General features: G+C 26.4%; 2 protein-coding genes across 3 annotated transcripts in view; one reads left to right on the top strand and one right to left on the bottom strand.

Annotated features, from left to right (window-relative positions):
- LOC100164688 overlaps positions 1–10,988 on the top strand; it is a 13,015-nt gene extending 2,027 nt beyond the window's left edge. The window contains exons 1-5 of one of the 2 annotated variants that reach the window (XM_001942550.3): positions 7,473–7,859; positions 8,029–8,182; positions 9,982–10,091; positions 10,163–10,270; positions 10,420–10,988. In XM_001942550.3, the coding sequence (XP_001942585.3) occupies positions 7,812–7,859; positions 8,029–8,182; positions 9,982–10,091; positions 10,163–10,270; positions 10,420–10,605 (606 nt within the window). In that variant the 5' untranslated portion in view covers positions 7,473–7,811 and the 3' untranslated portion in view covers positions 10,606–10,988. Of the gene's footprint in view, positions 1–7,472; positions 7,860–8,028; positions 8,183–9,981; positions 10,092–10,162; positions 10,271–10,419 lie in introns of those variants that run through there. The other variant, XM_008190568.3, reaches the window with a different exon arrangement.
- A 1,505-nt stretch (positions 10,989–12,493) lies between these two features.
- The window catches only part of LOC100168770 (sodium/potassium-transporting ATPase subunit beta-2), a 10,422-nt gene continuing 2,383 nt past the window's right edge, over positions 12,494–20,532 (bottom strand). The window contains exons 2-7 of the mRNA XM_001942702.5: positions 17,203–17,343; positions 17,015–17,128; positions 16,770–16,951; positions 15,074–15,178; positions 14,759–14,927; positions 12,494–14,675 (exon numbers count right to left, since the gene is read on the bottom strand). Coding sequence (XP_001942737.1) covers positions 14,569–14,675; positions 14,759–14,927; positions 15,074–15,178; positions 16,770–16,951; positions 17,015–17,128; positions 17,203–17,343 — 818 coding nt within the window. The 3' untranslated portion in view covers positions 12,494–14,568. The remainder of the gene's footprint in view (positions 14,676–14,758; positions 14,928–15,073; positions 15,179–16,769; positions 16,952–17,014; positions 17,129–17,202; positions 17,344–20,532) is intronic.

Below are 20,532 nucleotides of genomic sequence, written 5' to 3'. Positions count from 1 at the left end.
ATTATCTATAAAAAATTATTGTTCTGACTACACCAAACTTTTTTTTTTAATTTCCAGTAATCAAACTTATGATAAATGATGAATAATATCAATCATATCAAATCAAACTTAGTAACCTGTTAGATGATACAATACAAATTGTATGAATATCAAACTACGAAATAGTTTGCAACTTATTCTAATTTTGTTAAATTTTGTAAAAATTTTAACTGAGCTTACAAAAAAACCTCAAATAAAAATTGTATTGATCAATAGAAAACTAAAAACATTGATAATTTCAAATATATATTATATAGTCATATAGATATACCTAATGTATTTATATATTTATTTTATAGAAATAACACAAAATCAATAAATAATAATATTATGAATATTTTGTGAAAATTCCAAATCACCTTTTAAAAATCAAAAGTTAATAACATGCAAAAAGCAAAATTCAGACATTTTATTATATAAGGGCGCCTACACCTGCATGTGTTGTCTCCGTCTTACAACTTACAAGTGCGTAACATGGCAAATTTACACTCGGCAGATCACGTTTAGCTCTGTTAGCTTAAACATTGTAATGAGTGAATTAACCTATTATGAAACTTGATAGTAAGAACAATATCTGTGTTCATATGTTGGTTTTTTACGATTTTTAAGTTTTTAAGTGAGTTATAATCATTACACTATGTTATATACGCATAACTTGCTAAAAATTGAAATATCGTAAAAAACCAACATACGAACACAGATAATGTTCTAACCATCAATTTTCATAATAGATCGATTAATTTTAATTTTTAAACTAACGGAGCTAAACGTGATGTGCTGAGCGTAAATTTGCTTTATTACGCACTTGAAGACGGATACAACACATGCAGGTGTGGTGTCCTCTTAAGTACCTAGTGTCTACCTACTACCTAGAGAGGAAAGAAAACTGCCTTTTTTAAATGTTTTAAACTCATTGTATAATGTTGATGTACATATTATTATACTCTGCAGTAGGCCACTCATCGTTGTTACCCGTTTCGATATTGAAATAGTAAGGGTTATATTATATATTAATATAGCCTATAGGACAGGGATGGCGAACCTTTCTGTACCCGTGTGTCAAATAAAAATGTTGGTTGGATTTTATTTGCTCTGTGTGTCAACTAATTTGATGACCATTTTTTTAAACTTAAAAATTCCTTCATCCATAGCTTGAACGATGAAAAACAAGTTGAGTGTAAAACTAAAATAGCGTGCGCTTGTCATAGGTTCGCCATCTTATGCTATAGGATGTGAGTATTATAATTTTTACATTAAACTATATATATTTGTGGATTATAAACAGGTTTTCAACATTTTAATTTCAACGAATAGATTCCATTTACCAACATTTTGGTAATAATATATGGTAGGTGTGCGTAGAGATGTAAGCTTGACATTTTAAAGTTTCTTGGAAAATTTAATTTTATATGTATTTTTTAAAAAAGATTTCTCCGCATATTTTGTCTCCGTCTTACACCCGTACGACATACCAAATTTACGTTCACCCGTTTCAATAGTGTGCTGTTCGTTTTGATATTAGAGTGAATTGACCTATTATTACATATCTAGGTATGAACATTTGCTGTGTTCTCTCCTTGATTTTTTACGATATTTTAATTTTTAAGTGAATTATTATGATTATTTTTAAATATTAATATTTTACATACTCATAAGTCACTTAAAAATTAAACTATCGTACAAAACTAATTAAAAGAAACAGATAATGTTCTTACCTAAAAGTTTGGTAATAGGTCAATTCACTCTAATAAATAAGTATAATAAGCTATACTTTTTTGGTATTCATATTTGAACTGTAAGGCAAAAAGAATATTGAGGTTAGGGAGTTTAGGTTGGCCTAGCAGTTATAGCTTACTTATAATTTATAAGTAAGCTATTATAAATATAATATATTTATAAGTTATAAATATATTATATTTATGCCCATACGAAATTTGAAATCTAAAACTGCCCCTGCAGGTAGCAGGTCGTACGTGCTTAAGACAGAGACAGCAAATAGCGTCCTCTTAATAGTATATCTAAAGCTAATATTAAAATGGGTAAATGGTGGTACAAGTATACAGTTTTAAATATAATTATGTAGGTAAAATACACTCTAACTATATTATATCACGGGATTTATTTGATAAAAAATTAATATGAAAAATTATAAAATTTTCATAATTTTAGATTCTGAGTAGAGCATGTTTACGAACATATTCAATTTCCAATTTTTTAGTTTTTTTTTTTTATACCTAAATATCAACTAAATTTTATTCGTTGGGTCAAGAAGATTGAAAATTTAATTCAAATCTCCTAATAAATTACTACAATGGCAGTTTTAAAATATTAAAAATACATAAGCACATTTTTTTATAAGCATCTAAAGTTCAAATTTTGACAAAATACGTAAATATCACAAAAATGTGCAAATTATTTTGTAGTTAAAATTTATAAAATGTTCAACCTTTATAGCTAAGAATTAAAAATTAAAAACAAGGTTGCATATAAACAGGTAAATAAATTACTTTATTCACAATAATATTATCAATTATTATATACTTAGTAACCCACACAGCATAAACATTTTTCTTAACTACCTATGGTAAAAATATTTTCGGGAAAATAATAGTTGTAAAAATATTTTTATGGAAACTTTATAAAAATATTAAGTCAAAATTTTTATGCAATCATAATATAGTTTAATATTTTGTTATAAAGAAAAGAAAATATTTATAAAATATTATTAGTCAAATACTCATTATTCAAGCACTTGAAAATATTCACAAAATATTATGATTTCCCAAATGATGTGTGGGAATATATGTATATATTAGTATAGTTAATAGTTATACTTTTTTTTGTGTCTGTCATCACCTTTTAGGACAGTAAAAATGCATAGATTTTCTTCAACAGTATCTTTTCTGATAGGAAAATGAAAATAGTTGGTACTTTGGCCTTTGGGGTCAAAAGTAAAAATTTCCTAGAAGTTTTCAAAAGCGCCGTGAAAAACAAAAGAAAAATTAAGGAAAACCCGTTTTTACGCAAAATTGGGTTTCAAGAAGATCGATTTTGGTTTTTGGTGTAATTCTAAAAGAAATTACCATTGATACATGAACATTTTGTTATCATTTTCTATATACACTTTAACATTTTCAAAATATTTTGACTTGTTTTGATCTGTTTACGGACATTTTCAGTTTCCAATTTTTTTGTTTTTTTTTCTATAAATATCAATAAAATTGATTTTGTCGGGTCAAAACGCGTGCAAATTTAATACAAGACTCCTGATATATTGTTACAACAGCGGATAGCAGTTGAAATATATTAAAAACACATACCTATGCACAATTTGTTTTTATAAGCGGTGTAAAGTTCGAATTTTGACAAAATGTATCAAATTTAAAATTTAAAAATGATTTTGTTGTTAAAAATGTTAAAAATGTTTAACTTTTATATCTAAGGATTGAAAATTTAAAACTAGGTTCCACGTAAGTAGCTTATTCTGTAACCAAAAAATATAAAAATAACATTTTTTATAGTTATTTTATTTTCAAATTTGGACAAAATTAGATGTTTAATCGAAGAAGAATGATTTTATTTTTGTTTGATATTTTAAAAATATTATTCGTGCGTACTTGAGACTTCTCAAGTATATTATTAAATACAATTAATATTAATTCAACTTACCGGCTACCGTATTATTAATAATAATAATAATAATATAAAATATCCTTGTTTAACAAACCGTCTCCGTTCTGAATCGTTTTTCGCATACAATGACATTGTATCATTGAATTCAAATTTAACACCATCCATAACAATGACCCATTTGCAACCTACAGTACAGCAGAGTGCCATCCACTTACAGGCTTAAATATTTTTGAAGTTTCTTTTTGGTAACAAATATGTAAAGTTTATAAAATATTTTAATACTTTTTCTTATATTTCGTCTTAAGTATTCAAAATAGTAATAAATGTTAATAATAAATATTGTTGATATTATTAATTATTATAATAATTGTGTTGTCCTCGAAGGAGACAAAGAGTTATTGGTAATTTCAGAGGAGAGCGTGTTAGCATAATACAGGTTCAGATTATAATCATAGACGTGTCTAGGATTCGTTCGCAGGTATGGCCAAGACAAAAATGTATATAAAAATAGGTGGTTAAGTGGATGTAACTCTGCTGTGCAGTAGATGACAAGTGGGTTACTGTATAATGGATGGTATTAAATTTGAATTCAATGATATAATTACATTGTATACGAAAAACGATTCTTAGCGGTGACGGTTTGTCAGTGTGGATAATTTATATTAGATTTACATTGTTATTATACTTATTAATACGGTAACCGGTAAGTTGAATTAATATTATAAATTATAATACAACAAAATAACTAAATTCGTTATTCTTGGTTATTTGACAATATTATGTAACTTTTTCTAAAATTGATCATAAAAAAACTATAAAAAAAACTGCATTTTTATATTATATTTGATATTTTTTGGTAACAGATTAACCTACTTACGCGGAGCATTGTTTTAAATGTTCAATCCTTAGCTATAAAAGTTGAACATTTTTTATACATTTTTAACAAACATTTTTAACAAAATCCTTTTTAAATTATAAATTTGTCAAATGTTGTCAGAAATCGAACTTTAAATGCTTATAAAAAATATAAGAATTTTGCCTGTGTAGGTATTTTTACTATTTTTCAACTACTATTGTAACAATATATCTGCAGCCTTGTACTATATTTTAATGCTTTTTTGACCTAACAAAAAATTAAAACTGATAATGTTCGTAAGCAGCTAAAAAAAAATCAAAATATTTTCAAAATGTTATCGTGTAAAGAAAATGCTAATATTAACAACCAGTGAAAATTTCATGTATCTACGGTTATTTGTTTTAGAGTTGCACCAAAATCCAAAATTGTTTTTATCAAAAACTGATTTTGCATAAGAATTCCCGGTTTTCCTTAAAATTTTTTTGTTTTTCTCGGCGTTTTTAAAAATTACTGGGAATTTTAAATTTTGACTTTAAAATGTACCAGCTAGAATCAAACAAGATACTGAAGTTGAAGCATTATTTCAACTACTTTTCGTTTATATACAGACACAAAAAAAAAAATTTTTAAAATATATTATTGTAAACATAAGCGGGCGCAGAATTTCTGGCAGGGTAGTCATACATAAATACATTAACACACAAATATATTACGTAAATATAATATTCATATTCACACCTAAGTTACAAAAACTAATTTGGATGGGTAACCTCATTTAACTACATTTACCGTGGTAAAAAATTATTTTATGATTGACTATCAATTATAATAATAATAATATTGAATATTTAGAGTGGCCGGGAGGAGTTCGCAGAGTAGTCAAGTGCATACCATGACTACCCCGTGCGCACGCTTATGATTGTAAAATCAATACATTCATCGCTCCACTCAGAATCTATAATAAAAATTGTTGATCCTTTATTTTGTTGATATTACATTTTAGTACAATTACAAGTTTCCGTACTTACTGCATAGGTTGGCTTATATGGCCATAATGGAGGGCAGTTAATTTCACAGGTCTGGCCATGGCCAGGTTGGCCATACCCGTAAACACGCCTATGATTATAATTATTTGGTATCCACTGAACTGATTTTCAGCTACAATCGCGTCTCGACACTGTAGACAGCCGTTACATACCTATATACATACAATATTATAAAATTGTACATTTATACGTATAGGCTGCCGCAACCCGTAGGCATTCGTATTGTACCTCGTTTTAATATTTCAACCATACATAATAACGATATCAACAATACTATATACAATATATATATATATAATACCGATCAATAATACATGGAGAAAATCGATGTGAATGATAAACAGGTACTTATGTACAATATTATAATATGCAATATGCGTAACGCACTAACGCTACGCACAGACAAGTAATACTTGTCATGACTCATGACCCGATGAACGACGGGAGCACAGCGTTGCAATATACGTATATCACGGACGACGATAATGAATAATAATAATCATATTATTCGACCGAATTTAGTTATTACTTATAACTTATAATTACTAGACTGAATACATTCAAATATTATACCTTATTTATTCGTTGCACATATTTTGTGTAAGTACATTTATATTTATATTTTATATACGTTATTTTGATCACTATTGTTTTTAAAAAAAGTTATTATGCAGTAAAATAAAATTTTTTTAATAACTAAAAATAACAAATTTTAATTACTATAATTTTAATTTTGAACTCGTTAGGTTGTGATTCGAATTTGTAGCGATCCAGCAACCGTTTCACTGTACCTATACTCTTTTTTTTCAATTTACAAAACAAAATATGTTTTAAATATATGCGGGGTTTACACATGAAAAAACATTTACTTAACTTGACAATAAAATTAATTAACTCATAGTTTACCTACTTCATATTACGGATAAAAATAAAACTCGTCAATTTACTTTTAAAAAAAAAGTATCTCGTTATGTAACTTAGTTAAAAATTACTTAACTTAAAGTTTTTAACTTATTAATACTCAGCAATACATTTAATTGTCAACTTTTAAATGGCACCCAGGACCCAAAGTCAAATAACACGACTACTTCAACGTTAAATGCTGAATGCGTACCTACCAATATTATGGTACTATTATATTATATTGTTTAAGAATATGAATAACCCATTCCATAGTACCTATTTACCAACAAATAATAATTATCAGTTACAGTTGAACAGTTTTATATAGCATACTATTGCTGTACATGTATATAACATTATGTTATGATGCAATCGATTTTTAAAGTGAATATATTATATAATTTAAAAAACAAATTTTTACACCTCCTGCGGGCTCATCTGGCGGGTTCGAAATCGAAGAATTATACACGATGCCAACATAGTTGGAGAGTATGAGGGGCGGGGATTACGTCCGTCACTGGATAGCTACGTGCAGCATGTATATTATAATAATATGTACTCGCGCGTTCGTATACAGTTTCGTCTATATGACTATAATATATCTATATCCCGTCTATTGCTATATGCCTATATAGCTGCACGGTTATAACTTAAAACGCGCGCGTGTATATACTATGTAATATTATTCATAGGTATAATATGGCAGTGAGTTTTTATGCACCAACTATTGTTTAATTCAAAATAATATTATAGAACGGTCACTGCACGGCGGGGCACGTGCATGTTGGGTAGGGGACCGGAGTGCGGTGAGGGGACGCGGTATTCGGCGTGCGGCGAGAGGAGTATAGATGTCTATAATACGTCTATAGGTATACTGCGTTATAATAGCGGTATCTACAGCGCGGGCAACAGACGAATATTTGAACTGTGCGGTGGGTAGGTGCACGGAGGGGAAAAAACCATGAAATGTTTTCAAATAATAATAATATATGCTTACTGCTTAGGCCTATGTAACGTACCTACTACGGCCGCCTCGAACATTGTATATATTATAATTTTCGTTATTATCGTTCGTGCGACGGTTTCGGGTAGACGTACGCGGTGCATAGGCATATTGTAGGTATAGTATAATATCTAACAGGCAGTGCAGTTGCAACAGTATTTTATTTCATATAGGTATCCCGTCAGCCTAATATTATTATTTTCTTGCTAATAAAATATATTATAGTCAGCCGTGTATTTTATTATTGAATAATAGCTAGCGTGAAAAAATATTATACACATTTGTAAAGTTAGAAATCATACGAGTAAAATATTCGCGCGGCGACAACATCATGTCCAACTCTAATGAGATAGAGAAAAATTTTGAAACACTCAAGGATGTGAGTCGAGTGTATTTCAATCGTTAAATACCTACATGTTTTTTATATTTTAGCCAACTTTATATACTCGATTACCTGCATTAAATATTACCTGTATAATCGTATACTACTAATTAATTACGTGACTAACTAACAGATGTTTAAAATATTATACTATTATTATTTATAGCTGTCCACCACCATGAGCAAAGCATTTGAACAACTCGAACAGCAGCAGTCCAAATTGGAAAAGAACAATAAGAGGCTCAACGACACCAACGATATGTTGCTTGAAATGACCAAGAAACAGCGATTGATGGTAGGCTCGTCGGAACCATCAAGAGGTAAGACAAGAGGTGTCTTAAACGAGTACCTACAACAACAAATGTTGTTGAGTTTCGAAGAGTTGCAGTACAATCTGCTATACAGGCAATTTGCATATTGCATACTAATGCACTATATATTATATTCGTCGTATCTTAAGTTTATTTCGTCGGTGGCGGGGGGGGGGGGATCGAAATAATGAATAATATGTTATATACATGTATGTACAACTGTACAAGGTTTAACATATCGAAAAAAAATCATTATTTTTTAAACATGGAGCTTAATCAAATTACATTGTATGTATATACACAAATTAATATAAAACATTTAATTTTCAAAAAAATTCCTGACATTTTGACTTTCTGGGGAGGGGGCTCTGTTACACCCTAATAAATACGCCCCTACATAAGGCATACTTAGATACTTATTATTATTTATTATTAGGGCTCGGATATAAATTCCCTACAAAATACCAAAAAATGCCTTATTAAAAAATACATATTTGACCTAAAAACTCTAAAAAATGCCCAAAAAATATACTATAAATTAATATATATATATTATATATTATATTAAATAATTTCAAATTATTATGTAAGATTGTATAGGTACATTAATAATATTATAAATATAAAAAAATGATATAATATTATCGCTCAATAAGAAAATACTCCGATAAAAGTTGTTCAGTTGTATGTATGCAATCATATCGACGACATAAATGTTGTGATGTAATGATAAATTTAACCCTTGTCTAATTTAAAACCGGATTACCTGATGTTAAGTTAAAAATGAAAATAATTTATTACTTATTACTTATTATTATTAGACTGTATACATTCAAATATTATATCTTATTTATTCGTTTCACATATTTTATACATGTTTATTATATATATATTTGTGTAATATCAGTACATTTATATTTATATTTTATATACGTTAATACTTAGTACCTACTCATTTTCAATGAAGTCAATTTTTTTAGTCATAATATGAGAAATAGGACAAAAATGTCCTAAAGAATTAAAAAAAAATGCATTAAAAACGTCAACAAATGCCCTAATAAAAAATTTATGGTTAGAACAACATGTGTCAAACACATTTGTAGCTTTGAAATTACTGCGTAAGAAATTCTAAAAAAAGTTTTATTGAAATCCGTGCCCTATTTATTATTATTATAGGCTATATTCCAACACTAGCCAAAATATATATTTTTTCTAATAAAAAAATACTTATTGCTATGTTCTAGGACTTGTAAAGTATGTATAATATTATGTTTTAATGTTTATAATATCAACAAATAATTATTATAAAAAAAATTTCAGTACAATTAAAATTAACGATTTTGTCGGTTTCCATAGATACTACCTGTATAAATGCATATAGATAAACTGTGTTTTTTACTATTGTACACTATATATTTTATAATTATTTATTATTAGGATTATATCCAACGATTAAATAGAAATGTCTTATAAACAATTCAGTAGTTATTTAAGTACCTATATAAAAATTAAAAATTTAAAAATTCAGTTTGCATGTGAATAATACAAAAAAGCTATTTCTACCAAATTTTAATATTGTTAATTTAATTCAATTACCAATTAATTTTATCTTAAGAAAATGTTTAACTGAAAGACTGTTTCATTAATAGATTTTAAAATGTACAACAGCCAGTTATGTTAATTTATTTAAATATAAATAAATATATATGAATAAATTATGTTTAAAGAAATGTATGATTATTGTACATTTTTTTCTCATAAATACTAAATTTGTTATTAATAATATGAAATTTTATCTACATCTTCAGAAGAAATTACAAACAGATTCCGTGTATCAATTTACAAGAAACTTGCTGCACTTGAAAAACAACTATTGCAAAATCAAACAGCATTCACAGACGACATCAATTTTGATGACGCAAGTTAATCATTATCACAATATTTTCACTATTTAAATCTTTATATTAATTATCCTATATCCATTTTTAGAAGGATCCTAAAAAAATGTTGAAATTGAAAGTCCAAATTCACTCATTAATAGAGGAAAACAGATCCTTGAGAGACCAACTTTCAGATTTTCAAGATTTGTATGATCGGGTACCTACCTTAAATATATATATTGATTTATTCATTTTATGTATGACTACAAACTCGAACTTAAATTTACTATTGTTGACAATTTGATATAAATTAAATACACCAAATATTTTAACTTAAGTACAAGACTAATAATTGTGTTTAAATAGGTTATGGCTGAAATCCGATCTGCGAACTCGAAGACTGCTAGTAGTCAAACTACTAATAATCAACAACAAGGAAATAGTGCAATGTACGCCTCTCCTACTACCACTAGCTCACTTGACCAAGATGATTTGCAACCACTTCAGGTAAACGTTATTGACAGTGATGTAGACGGATTGAAGGATAAGTAAAGGAAAAAATGTTCAAAATATGATAAGAATAGTTTTATATTAAGTTATGAATTTCTTTTCTTTTTAATAATTAGAATGCTTATAAAAACAAAATATTTTCATTATATTAAGTTACAAAAAACTATTCATATACATTGATCATTTTTGATATTTTTTACATCCGTGAGTTATAAGATATATACTTACTTAATTTAAGTAGTCGAGTGGACTTTTAGTACCTTAATAAATAAGTTGTATTCTTTTTTTTTTTTAAATTTTTTATCATCTTTGTTCAAACATATATTAAATGTATTTTTAATAACTATTTGTATCAACTAAATATTAAAATATGTATTTATATTTGAAAAAATTAATAAAACATAATACAATTCAGTTTTAAGAAATCATCATTATTATTTATTATATAATAAGAGGGGTCCCTGAAATTCTTAAAAACAGTACCTGTGAAAAAACTATTGTAAGTTATAATTATAATAGTACAATTATTATAAGATAGACTAGTATAATAGATGCATAAGACTAAATTTATCCAACTGATAAAAAAACTGAAAAATTGTAAAGGGTTAACGAGAACCATCTTCTAGTGGTATATAATTTAAAATTTAAAAGAACTAGATTTAACATGAACGAAAATCAAACCTTTTTTTTCATTTTAGCAGAAACAGAAACTCCCTTTGTAAGAACTACTTTTAAAATAAATAAATAAAAAAAATATCTATTATCATAAACAATTTTATCAACTGTACGACATATAGTTTCCGTAAAGGATGTTCAACTATAAAAACTATGCCTATTTTCAATAATTACAACAGTATTCAGCTGGATTCCAAATGGATAAAATTTTCACCGATATCAATAAAGCACTCTATAGTGTTGACCATTTGTTACTAATAAATAAATTATTGAAAATGTTTGGGTTTTGCGACCCATTATTGTTTTGGCTTATTTATTTTTTAACCAAATCTAATACATGTTCTCTTAGGTGTCCGCAGGTCAACCATCTTTCACCAACATTGTTTTTATTATTTATAAATTGTATTCAATCAGTTATAAAACACTCTAATATTCTATTGTTTGATGATAGTGCCAAATTATTTAAAAAAAAAAGATTTATCCATCATTGAATTCCTTTACAAAAAGATATATATATATATATATTGTTAACAAAGTACATAATTTACAAATTGACAAAAAAAAAAAGAGGCTATTGGGGAAGATGTATCTTTCTAATCTCCCCCATAAATATGCCACTGCAGTTAGCTATTTTACATTTTAATAAAACTAAACAATAAATGTAGAATATCATCAGTGTTGCACTGACTTATTCTGCCTGATGATTTATGACCTTATGGGTAACCAATCAAAAAAAATTTTCATATAATTTGTTGTGATAAATAGTTTTTAACTTGGTGTAAATATTTGTTTTCTCCCTTAGACACACATATACACAACCATTTAAATAAAAATTGAGTTTTATTATTTTTTAGTTATCTTGAGTAAAATCACCAATTACAAAAAATATAGAAGATAATATTTTTGAGAGTGACATATCAGTGTTATATTTTGTTATTAATTGACTTTGTATTGAAGTTTAAAAGTAAAACTACATTGTTGTAAATTTGAATGGATATTTAATTGTTTTAGGATATTATTAAGACAAATCGATATGACATAAACCCTCAAAAATATTATTCACTAATTTTTAGTATGGAGAGTTTTACTATAAGATTACTCAAAAACATAAAAAAAAAAATGATTATCATGTGAATGTGTTGTTTTGTATGTTGCTTGTCAGCTAGAGAAAGAAAACAGTGTGCTGACACATCCTTTTAATATAAAACAACAATGATGAATGATGGTAAAATTTTATCAAATAATATTAATAAAATATTTAAAATCAATTATCATTTATTGAGTATAGTATAGTATACATGTACGTAAAAAAATATAACTGGGTAATACTAACAAAATGTAGTAATCTTAAATATTAATAATACATTATAAAAGTGGTTCACATGTAAATTTAACATAATAATGTGGAATAATTAATAATTATAAGTATTTTAAAGTATATAATAATATTTAAATATTTAATACTGAATAGTTTTAACATAATTATTGTTTTTTCAATGAGTAATACAATAATAATAGTTTAATCGTAAACCTCAATAAAAGTGAATATTAAATCGTAAAATTAGCATGTTTATGTGAATCAGAATATTTAACTACTAAACATTGTATTATATGCTATTATGTATTAACACAATACAATTATTTTTTATTATCAAGTATTTTTCATTAATTTATATTACTATAACATATTTAGACACAATAAAACATATTGTTTCAGATTGATCATGGCAGTAACTACCATTGTAAAAAAAAACTTTGCTGCATTTAAATTATTTATATTATTTCCATGCATTGAAAAATTTTAATTCTAACACTATTTAGAAAAACATAATTTAATAGAATCAGATCATAATAATTGTCTAACTTGTAGACTTATTGAACACAAATTGTACATTATTATTTTAGCACACATTAGAATATTTATAATTTGGCAACACATATGCAATTTAAAAAAAAATCACATCATTACATATCGATGGTTAGAAGGTAAAAAGACGTAAGCGACACTTTTTTCAAAATCTATGTTTTTACATATTGTTGTAAACGGCATTATTAGACATCGTTTAATTGAACCTAAACATTGCTATCATTTGTATATATCCAAGAATCGATGTTTTAATATGTGGTCGTAAACGCCATAGAATTGGTGGGAATGAAAAAACTGGGTGTAAACGCCAAATAAAAGACGTAAACGCCATTCAAGGAAATTTGATAAGACGTAAGTGTCATTTTTGACGCTTACATCAATTTAACATTTTTGTTAGTGGTTTTGTCAGCACTATAAAAAGCATAAAGCAGCATGATAATACAATGAACGTTCGGTTCGTTTTAAAACACTAAAACTGAATAGGTATTAGGTACCAGAAACCGTCTAACATCTCAAACACGAAATCGAAATTGATTTAAATATTAATTTGTAAGTAGACATTATTTAGTTGTTTGAATGGTTAAACACATTCTACTCTAAAAAAAAATTGTCTTCATTGAATTTAATCAATAATATAAAACAAATAACAATATTAAACTATAGAAGCCATTATAGTCAATAGAACATCTTTGGGGTGTAAGAGCCAGGATCAGAAAAAAAAGGGGCGTAAGAGTCATTTTTTTTAAATTGGCTTTAAATACACGAAATTATTATGATTATGAACAATTAATCAATACAAAATACGTAATAACTCATTATAAATCATATTAAGTCTCAAATCGAAGGGTTATACGATGTTCTAAGGTTGTAACACAGTTCATGTGAAAATATCTGTTTTTCGGCTCTTCTGAACAATTTGGAAATTGGCGCTTACGCCCTTTTACCTTCTAACCATCGATATTATGAAAATTGGATGACAATTATTATTAGTTCGAAAAATGTCCTGTTAAAAAATCAGTCTTCAATATGTATTGGTTTTTGAATTATGACAAGATACAAAATAATTAATGATATTTAATATTGGTAAAAATTGGACGAATCATAAAATATAACATGGTTATAAAACGAAATTAAAGTTTAAACACGTCATGATAAAAAATATAAAATAAAACTAATGAAATAATATAATTAAAACCAACTGATATGTGCATAGTTTGACATGTAAAAATAAATAATTTATACTTTGTTGATGCAACAATGTTGTAACAAAAAGTTGTAATTTTACGATTATTATCCATCAAAACTATGTAAATATTCAATAATTCTAAACAAAGATATTTTGTTACACCATCGTTGTAGGGAATAAACAATATGTCTAATTTTCAATTAATGCAAAAAAATCTTATTATATTGTTTAAACACAAATTTTGTACCTAAAAATTATAAAATATGTAGAAGCTATGTTAATCCATCATCAATTCAAAATGCACAGATCCTCTGTTGATGCCATTTTTTTTATGAACAATATTTTTTGCCCAGGCTTTGCACAAAATGTTGATTACAATACTTTCTAAATTCAAATAAATAAAAAAATATATTAAAATTAGTAATATTGTCTTGTAATATAAACAAATACAAAATAAATACACTCACTTGCTGGACTTTTGAAATGAATTGCAACCAAAGGGCTTAGGTATCCTTCAGAGTTTTCGAATGGGAAGAAGTAGCCAGGAAATCCAGGAATGGGCCAATATGCCATCGGCCCAATGAGTTCTTTGTCAGACACAGTTTCTCCTTCACATGATACCCACACAGTTCTCAACTGAAAACAAATCAGAAGGGATATTTATGTAATTTTTATTTTATTTTATTTTATTATTAAAAAAAAACCCATATTAAATATGCTTTTTAATAAGGCAAGATTTTTGTTATCCACGGATATTTTAAGTATATATTAAAAATACTAACCTCCTCTGGATTGGTTATTTTTTTGATGTGGTCTTTCAAACCTTTTGGCATATCATGTGGTAGGTCATTTGGATTATCATAAAATATAGGATTCCAACCATAAATCTAAAAAATATGATTTTAAAATTTTTTTGATTAAGTATTTAACTTAAATTATTAAATTGTATTGGTGTAAAACAGAATAATTTTTTTCATTTGAAGAAAAATTATAATCAGTTGTTGTATAACTACTAGTAACAAGAAAATTAACTTGAAATTATTATTATCTATATATTTAATTATATTAGCCAGATATCACTTACTCACTTATTCATCGCTACATCTCAAAAACTACAAAACGTACGAACTTGAAATTTAAAACTTGTTGTTCCTCTACTGATCTAAATGTACTATAGGAAATGATTTTCTGATCTACACATTTTAAAGAGGTGGTCAAACAAGTATTTTTGATATGTATGTATATCTTTGTGATTTATGGTGTAAATTGAACTTTTTTTTGTATATCAGGTACAAACATGCATTAAATTGTTGCGCTTATGGCTTTGAATAAAAAAAACTATGTCTTATAACCAAATGTTTGTGTGTAGCTTGTATACTCAAAAACTATTCAATTGAATTTTACAAAAACCTCAGAGATTGTTTTAAGAGATATCAGAAAAGTTTAGTACACCGTTTCTCAACCTGGAGGCTGTCTACTTATTATTTAGGGTCGCATATGAATTAAAATTTAACATTTAATACGCTTTTTTAATTGAAAATAATTATAATATTATATGTATTTTATGCTGTGTACAATGTACAGTACTTTTACTATTGATTATTAATAAAAAGCTATATTCTATGCATGTTATGTATAAAAAAAAATATATGTAGGGGGGGGCCTGTAAAAAATGAGACTAACTTTAGAGAGGTAGTTAAAACCGCATTAAAAAATATAGCAAGTGCTAAATCCGACCACCGGACTTGTGATTGCCCATCAATATCAAATTAATTTACAAAGCTCTGTACACAGAAGCCGATTTGTCCGTCAACTGTGGTACACTCAAGCCAAGATAAACCTATATAGCAGCATAAATACTATATGAGATTTTCCACAAAAATAAACTGCACACGGGGAAGCTGGGAAATTTAGCTAATACAATTAAATATATAGATAATTATAAATGTCATATGCCCAAATAATGTTGGTAACCATATCATGATAAATATAATTTATCAACTCTGTTAGACCCTATTATTAAACTAACAATTATTGATTCAAATTAATCAATAATTTTCATCCATAGCCATGCACTGGTACCCCCACATGAATACATGATTATTTCAAGGTTTTTTCATTAATAACTAAATAAGAATAAACAAAATGCACAAAAAAGTAGAAACAAAATTCACAATTATGAATAAGTTTTTTTTAATTATTCAAATATTAATTAATTTTATTAAATATTTAAATTTGAATACCTCCCAAACAGCAATTTGTATTCTAAAAATATTATTATAATATTATCATCACAAAATGCTGCCTGGACTAATTGATAATGATTAATGAGAAAATATTGAGAATTTGAGATATTTAACCAAAGATAATTAAAATATGAGATGAAGGATTTTTACTATAAACCAGCTTTAGGTTAATAACAACTTCTAAACATTATTTGAACAATATAATTTCTCTTATAACTTTTGGATTTCTTACTTTATTTAGTTTAAGAAAAATACAAGGTCCTTGACGATGAAAATTGAACCGATTTTCTTCTGTGCAAGAATTGAATGCTTTCACATCAATATCACAGACCTTTCCTTTTCCAGGAGGTTTATCGTAATTGCAAGTTGCAATATTTTGACCTCTTCCTGGTGTCAAACCCGGTTTTTTGTACACTAAACCATTTAAAAATAAAATAAAATCAATAAATGAACATATTTAGTAAAAAATAATTTTACCATCTAAAAATTTGACTAGTCTTTCTGTCCACACTGAATAATCTTGAACAGATTTACTATTTATATGAATTAAAGTGCTATGAGTTTCATTGGACATAGGTCTAAATCCCAAACCTTCAAAAAACATACACAACATAATATTAATATTTTACTACTTGGATGAAAGAATTTAGATTTTATGAAAGTACCTGGGTTTGTTCCAATTAGTGAATGTTCAAGTTGTCTAGTCGGAGTACGTGGATCAAGAGTTTGGAAGAAAAACCACAAAACTACTCCAAACATAGCGACAAGTGTTAAATAAAATGCTGTATAAAATAATCCAATTTTGGCTGAAATGTAAAAAGACAATAATTAAAATTACATTTTACTAAACTCTATTCATATTAGAAGAGGCCTTGGCTGCCAACTTGTGCACAATGGTGTGGCAAGTGTACAGATAGTTTACTTGGTTGAGGCAACAAACGGGTGTTGCCTGAATCGCTGCCCGACAAAAACTGGTTGCGGCCAAGGTTCTTTCTGAACTCGAATTAAGGAATTTAATAATATTTTTTGATATTTGATCAGTATAATATTTAATTATCAGTAAGTTTAGATTGTGTATTTTTTAAAGTTCTCTTATTTCATGTATTCTAAGATAGAAATTTGTTTCATGTCTAGGTTCAAATATCAAAATTTTAGTCAGCATAAAAGTGCATATTTTGAATACAAAATCAAAAAAAAAAAAGGTGGACTCTGATATTCAGTATGTTGTTGTAATGGATGTACTAATGTATTATATTTGAATTCAATGATAAATCAATGTATACGAAGAATGATTCTGACTGGAGACATTATGTTTTATGCCTTTTGTTATTGACTGTAAAATACTTTATAATTTTACTATACGAAAATATAATTACTTATTAGTACTTCCTATTTACTAAGAAAATGTTTATTAATAGGGCTTGGAAGTTATAGAGATTTATAATAGTTTATAATATTATTCTATACCTATGCTCTTAATGTATTTTTTATTAACACACCAATCTAGAAATTTGAGCTATACAATGGTGTTGAAAATCAAAAATTTTAAATGCATATTTTGCATACCTACTTTGTCAATTTTAGGGATATTTCTTAATTTTCATTTACATATTATGCATATTTAATTTTTTTTTTTTTCATAAGCTATGTATTTTAATAATAATATGAAATATAAAACGCAATATTAATTTAATGTAGGCATTTTTTTTTGTTATCGTCGCAAACCGTAGTTGTCTATTAAATTAACGAAAATAGTGCGATATGCATTTAATCTCAATCAATCTACTATTCTTATTTATTATCTTTTTAGAATATATTTTTTTATCAGTTTAAATGTCAAACTGGCAAACAGTTTTCTGCCATATTTTAAATATTATACAATATTATATATTATAATATTTATTTTTCCATATTTTATGTTTCTTTTATTGCAGATTAATAACAACACAAAATGGTTTGTAAATTTGAAATTTTTCATCCATATTTTACAATTTTTTAGTGCATATTTTTCCTTTTTTATCTCCCATAATTTCCAAGTCTTGGTTATAAATTATAATTATCATCGACAACGACCGATGACGGTATGGGTCATCCAAATACATAAAGCTCTCTGTAGAGTGTTCAGTGTTGGTTGTGAAGTGGTGCAACTTTCACTAAAAAAAAGAGCTAGCACCAGTGTCGTTCTGACCACCAATAGTGCCCTAGGGAAACAATATTTGACCCCCCCCCCCCCGAAAAAAAAATGTAAAATTAACTTCACATTTTTATTGTAATATCAGTTCAAGTTCAGATAATTCGGAGGTAATTTATTAACATTAGATTTTAACTTTCAAGTACATTAATTATGCATGATGTACTTACAAGTTACAGTATCAGTTAGAGAAGAAATATAAGTAGGTATTTTAGATTTTGAGTAGAGTAACGAATGTATTGATTTTACAATGATGTGTTTTTAATTTTTTTTTTGTCATTCCATTTTGGTGCAGTAAAAATGCTTAGCGTTTCTACTTCAGCATCGTTTTTGTTATTATTAAAAGAGAATTTAGTTGGTACTTTTGTGGGTTAAAAGTAAAAAAATTCCCAGAACTTTTCAAAAGTGTCAGGAAAAACAAATCAACAATTAAGGAAAAAAATTGATTTTGACTATTTTTCCAACTTTAATAAATGAAAATGTTCAAAATATTTTGGTATTTTTTTAATCTAGTTATAGACATAATAAAATTTTGATTTACAATAGTTTTTTTTAAAATTATTGTCGATAAAAAAATGTTTAATCGGTTAAATAACTTGAAAATTGAATACAATAGGTTCCTCATAAGTTGTTGTTAGTGGAAATTTAAAAAAAAAGTTGAGTGTAAATCCACTTTAAATCATACATTCTGCAAATTATATTTTTTATCGAATTGTCTGAATTCAGTCAAACTTGATTTATTTTGAAAGTGGGTGAAATTTATGACGAGTTGGTTATAAACGTATACCATAATATTATATTATAATTATATATATTATAACTATATACATATATTTTTGGGTAATAGGAGTTATCATGTTTTAAAGTATAATATCTATTATCTACAATTTACAAAGTTATAATCATACTAGGACATTGTAGGTATATCATCATTAATAAATAATAATGTACCTATCAATAATGTTCTATCCTTTATTGTTAATATAGATATTTATACATTATTATAGGCATGTAATTATGTAAGTAAATATAAATATAACTCATTATTTACATAATTTTATACTTAATAATTAATAGTACAATAATATATTATATAAGGATTATTATATAAATTTATATTTTTATAATTGAATAATAATGTGTGTTAATTTTATTCTTTATTGTAAATTATTGCTAAATTGTATGTTATTTATATATATAACTAGGGATCAAAATTTCCGAAAAAAAAGGTTTTCCGAAAAAAAAACCCGGGTTTTTTCCCGTTTTTTTTGGAAAAATTGAGAAAAATTGGTTTCATTTAAAATTTCCGGAAAAATGGTTTTGACGAAAAAAAACTGGTTTTTTCCTGAAAAAATTGAAAAATTGAATGAAAAAAAATGGTTTTTTTTCTAAAGAACTGAAAAAGTAATGTATATAGTAGAAACAATCTAATAAATAATGAAAGTTGATAATCATAATACATACATATTATATATACCATACCTAACTTAAAGTCTGTAGTGGATAAATCTAGAGAATTCTATACTTGATTTATAAATAATTATAATTTGTAATATTAACTACTAAAGTACTAACTATTAAGTATTTACTAATTAGTTATTTCTTATTATTTCTTAATATTATTTTATATTTAAATATATATTTAATATATTTTATTACCAACTCACTAAGGGCCCGTTTTACAATCATAGTTTAAACGGTGGTTTAACCGGAGTTCAACTATTGTAATACGGGCCCTAAGTTTGATAATATACCAACTATCAAATAGTTACTAGTCATCACTCACCATTCACCAGTCACTGTA

This window comes from Acyrthosiphon pisum, chromosome X, assembly GCF_005508785.2.
Source record: "Acyrthosiphon pisum isolate AL4f chromosome X, pea_aphid_22Mar2018_4r6ur, whole genome shotgun sequence".
Lineage (NCBI taxonomy): Eukaryota > Metazoa > Arthropoda > Insecta > Hemiptera > Aphididae > Acyrthosiphon > Acyrthosiphon pisum.
Note: the sequence above shows the minus strand (reverse complement) of the source record. Positions and strands in the feature narration are given on the sequence as shown.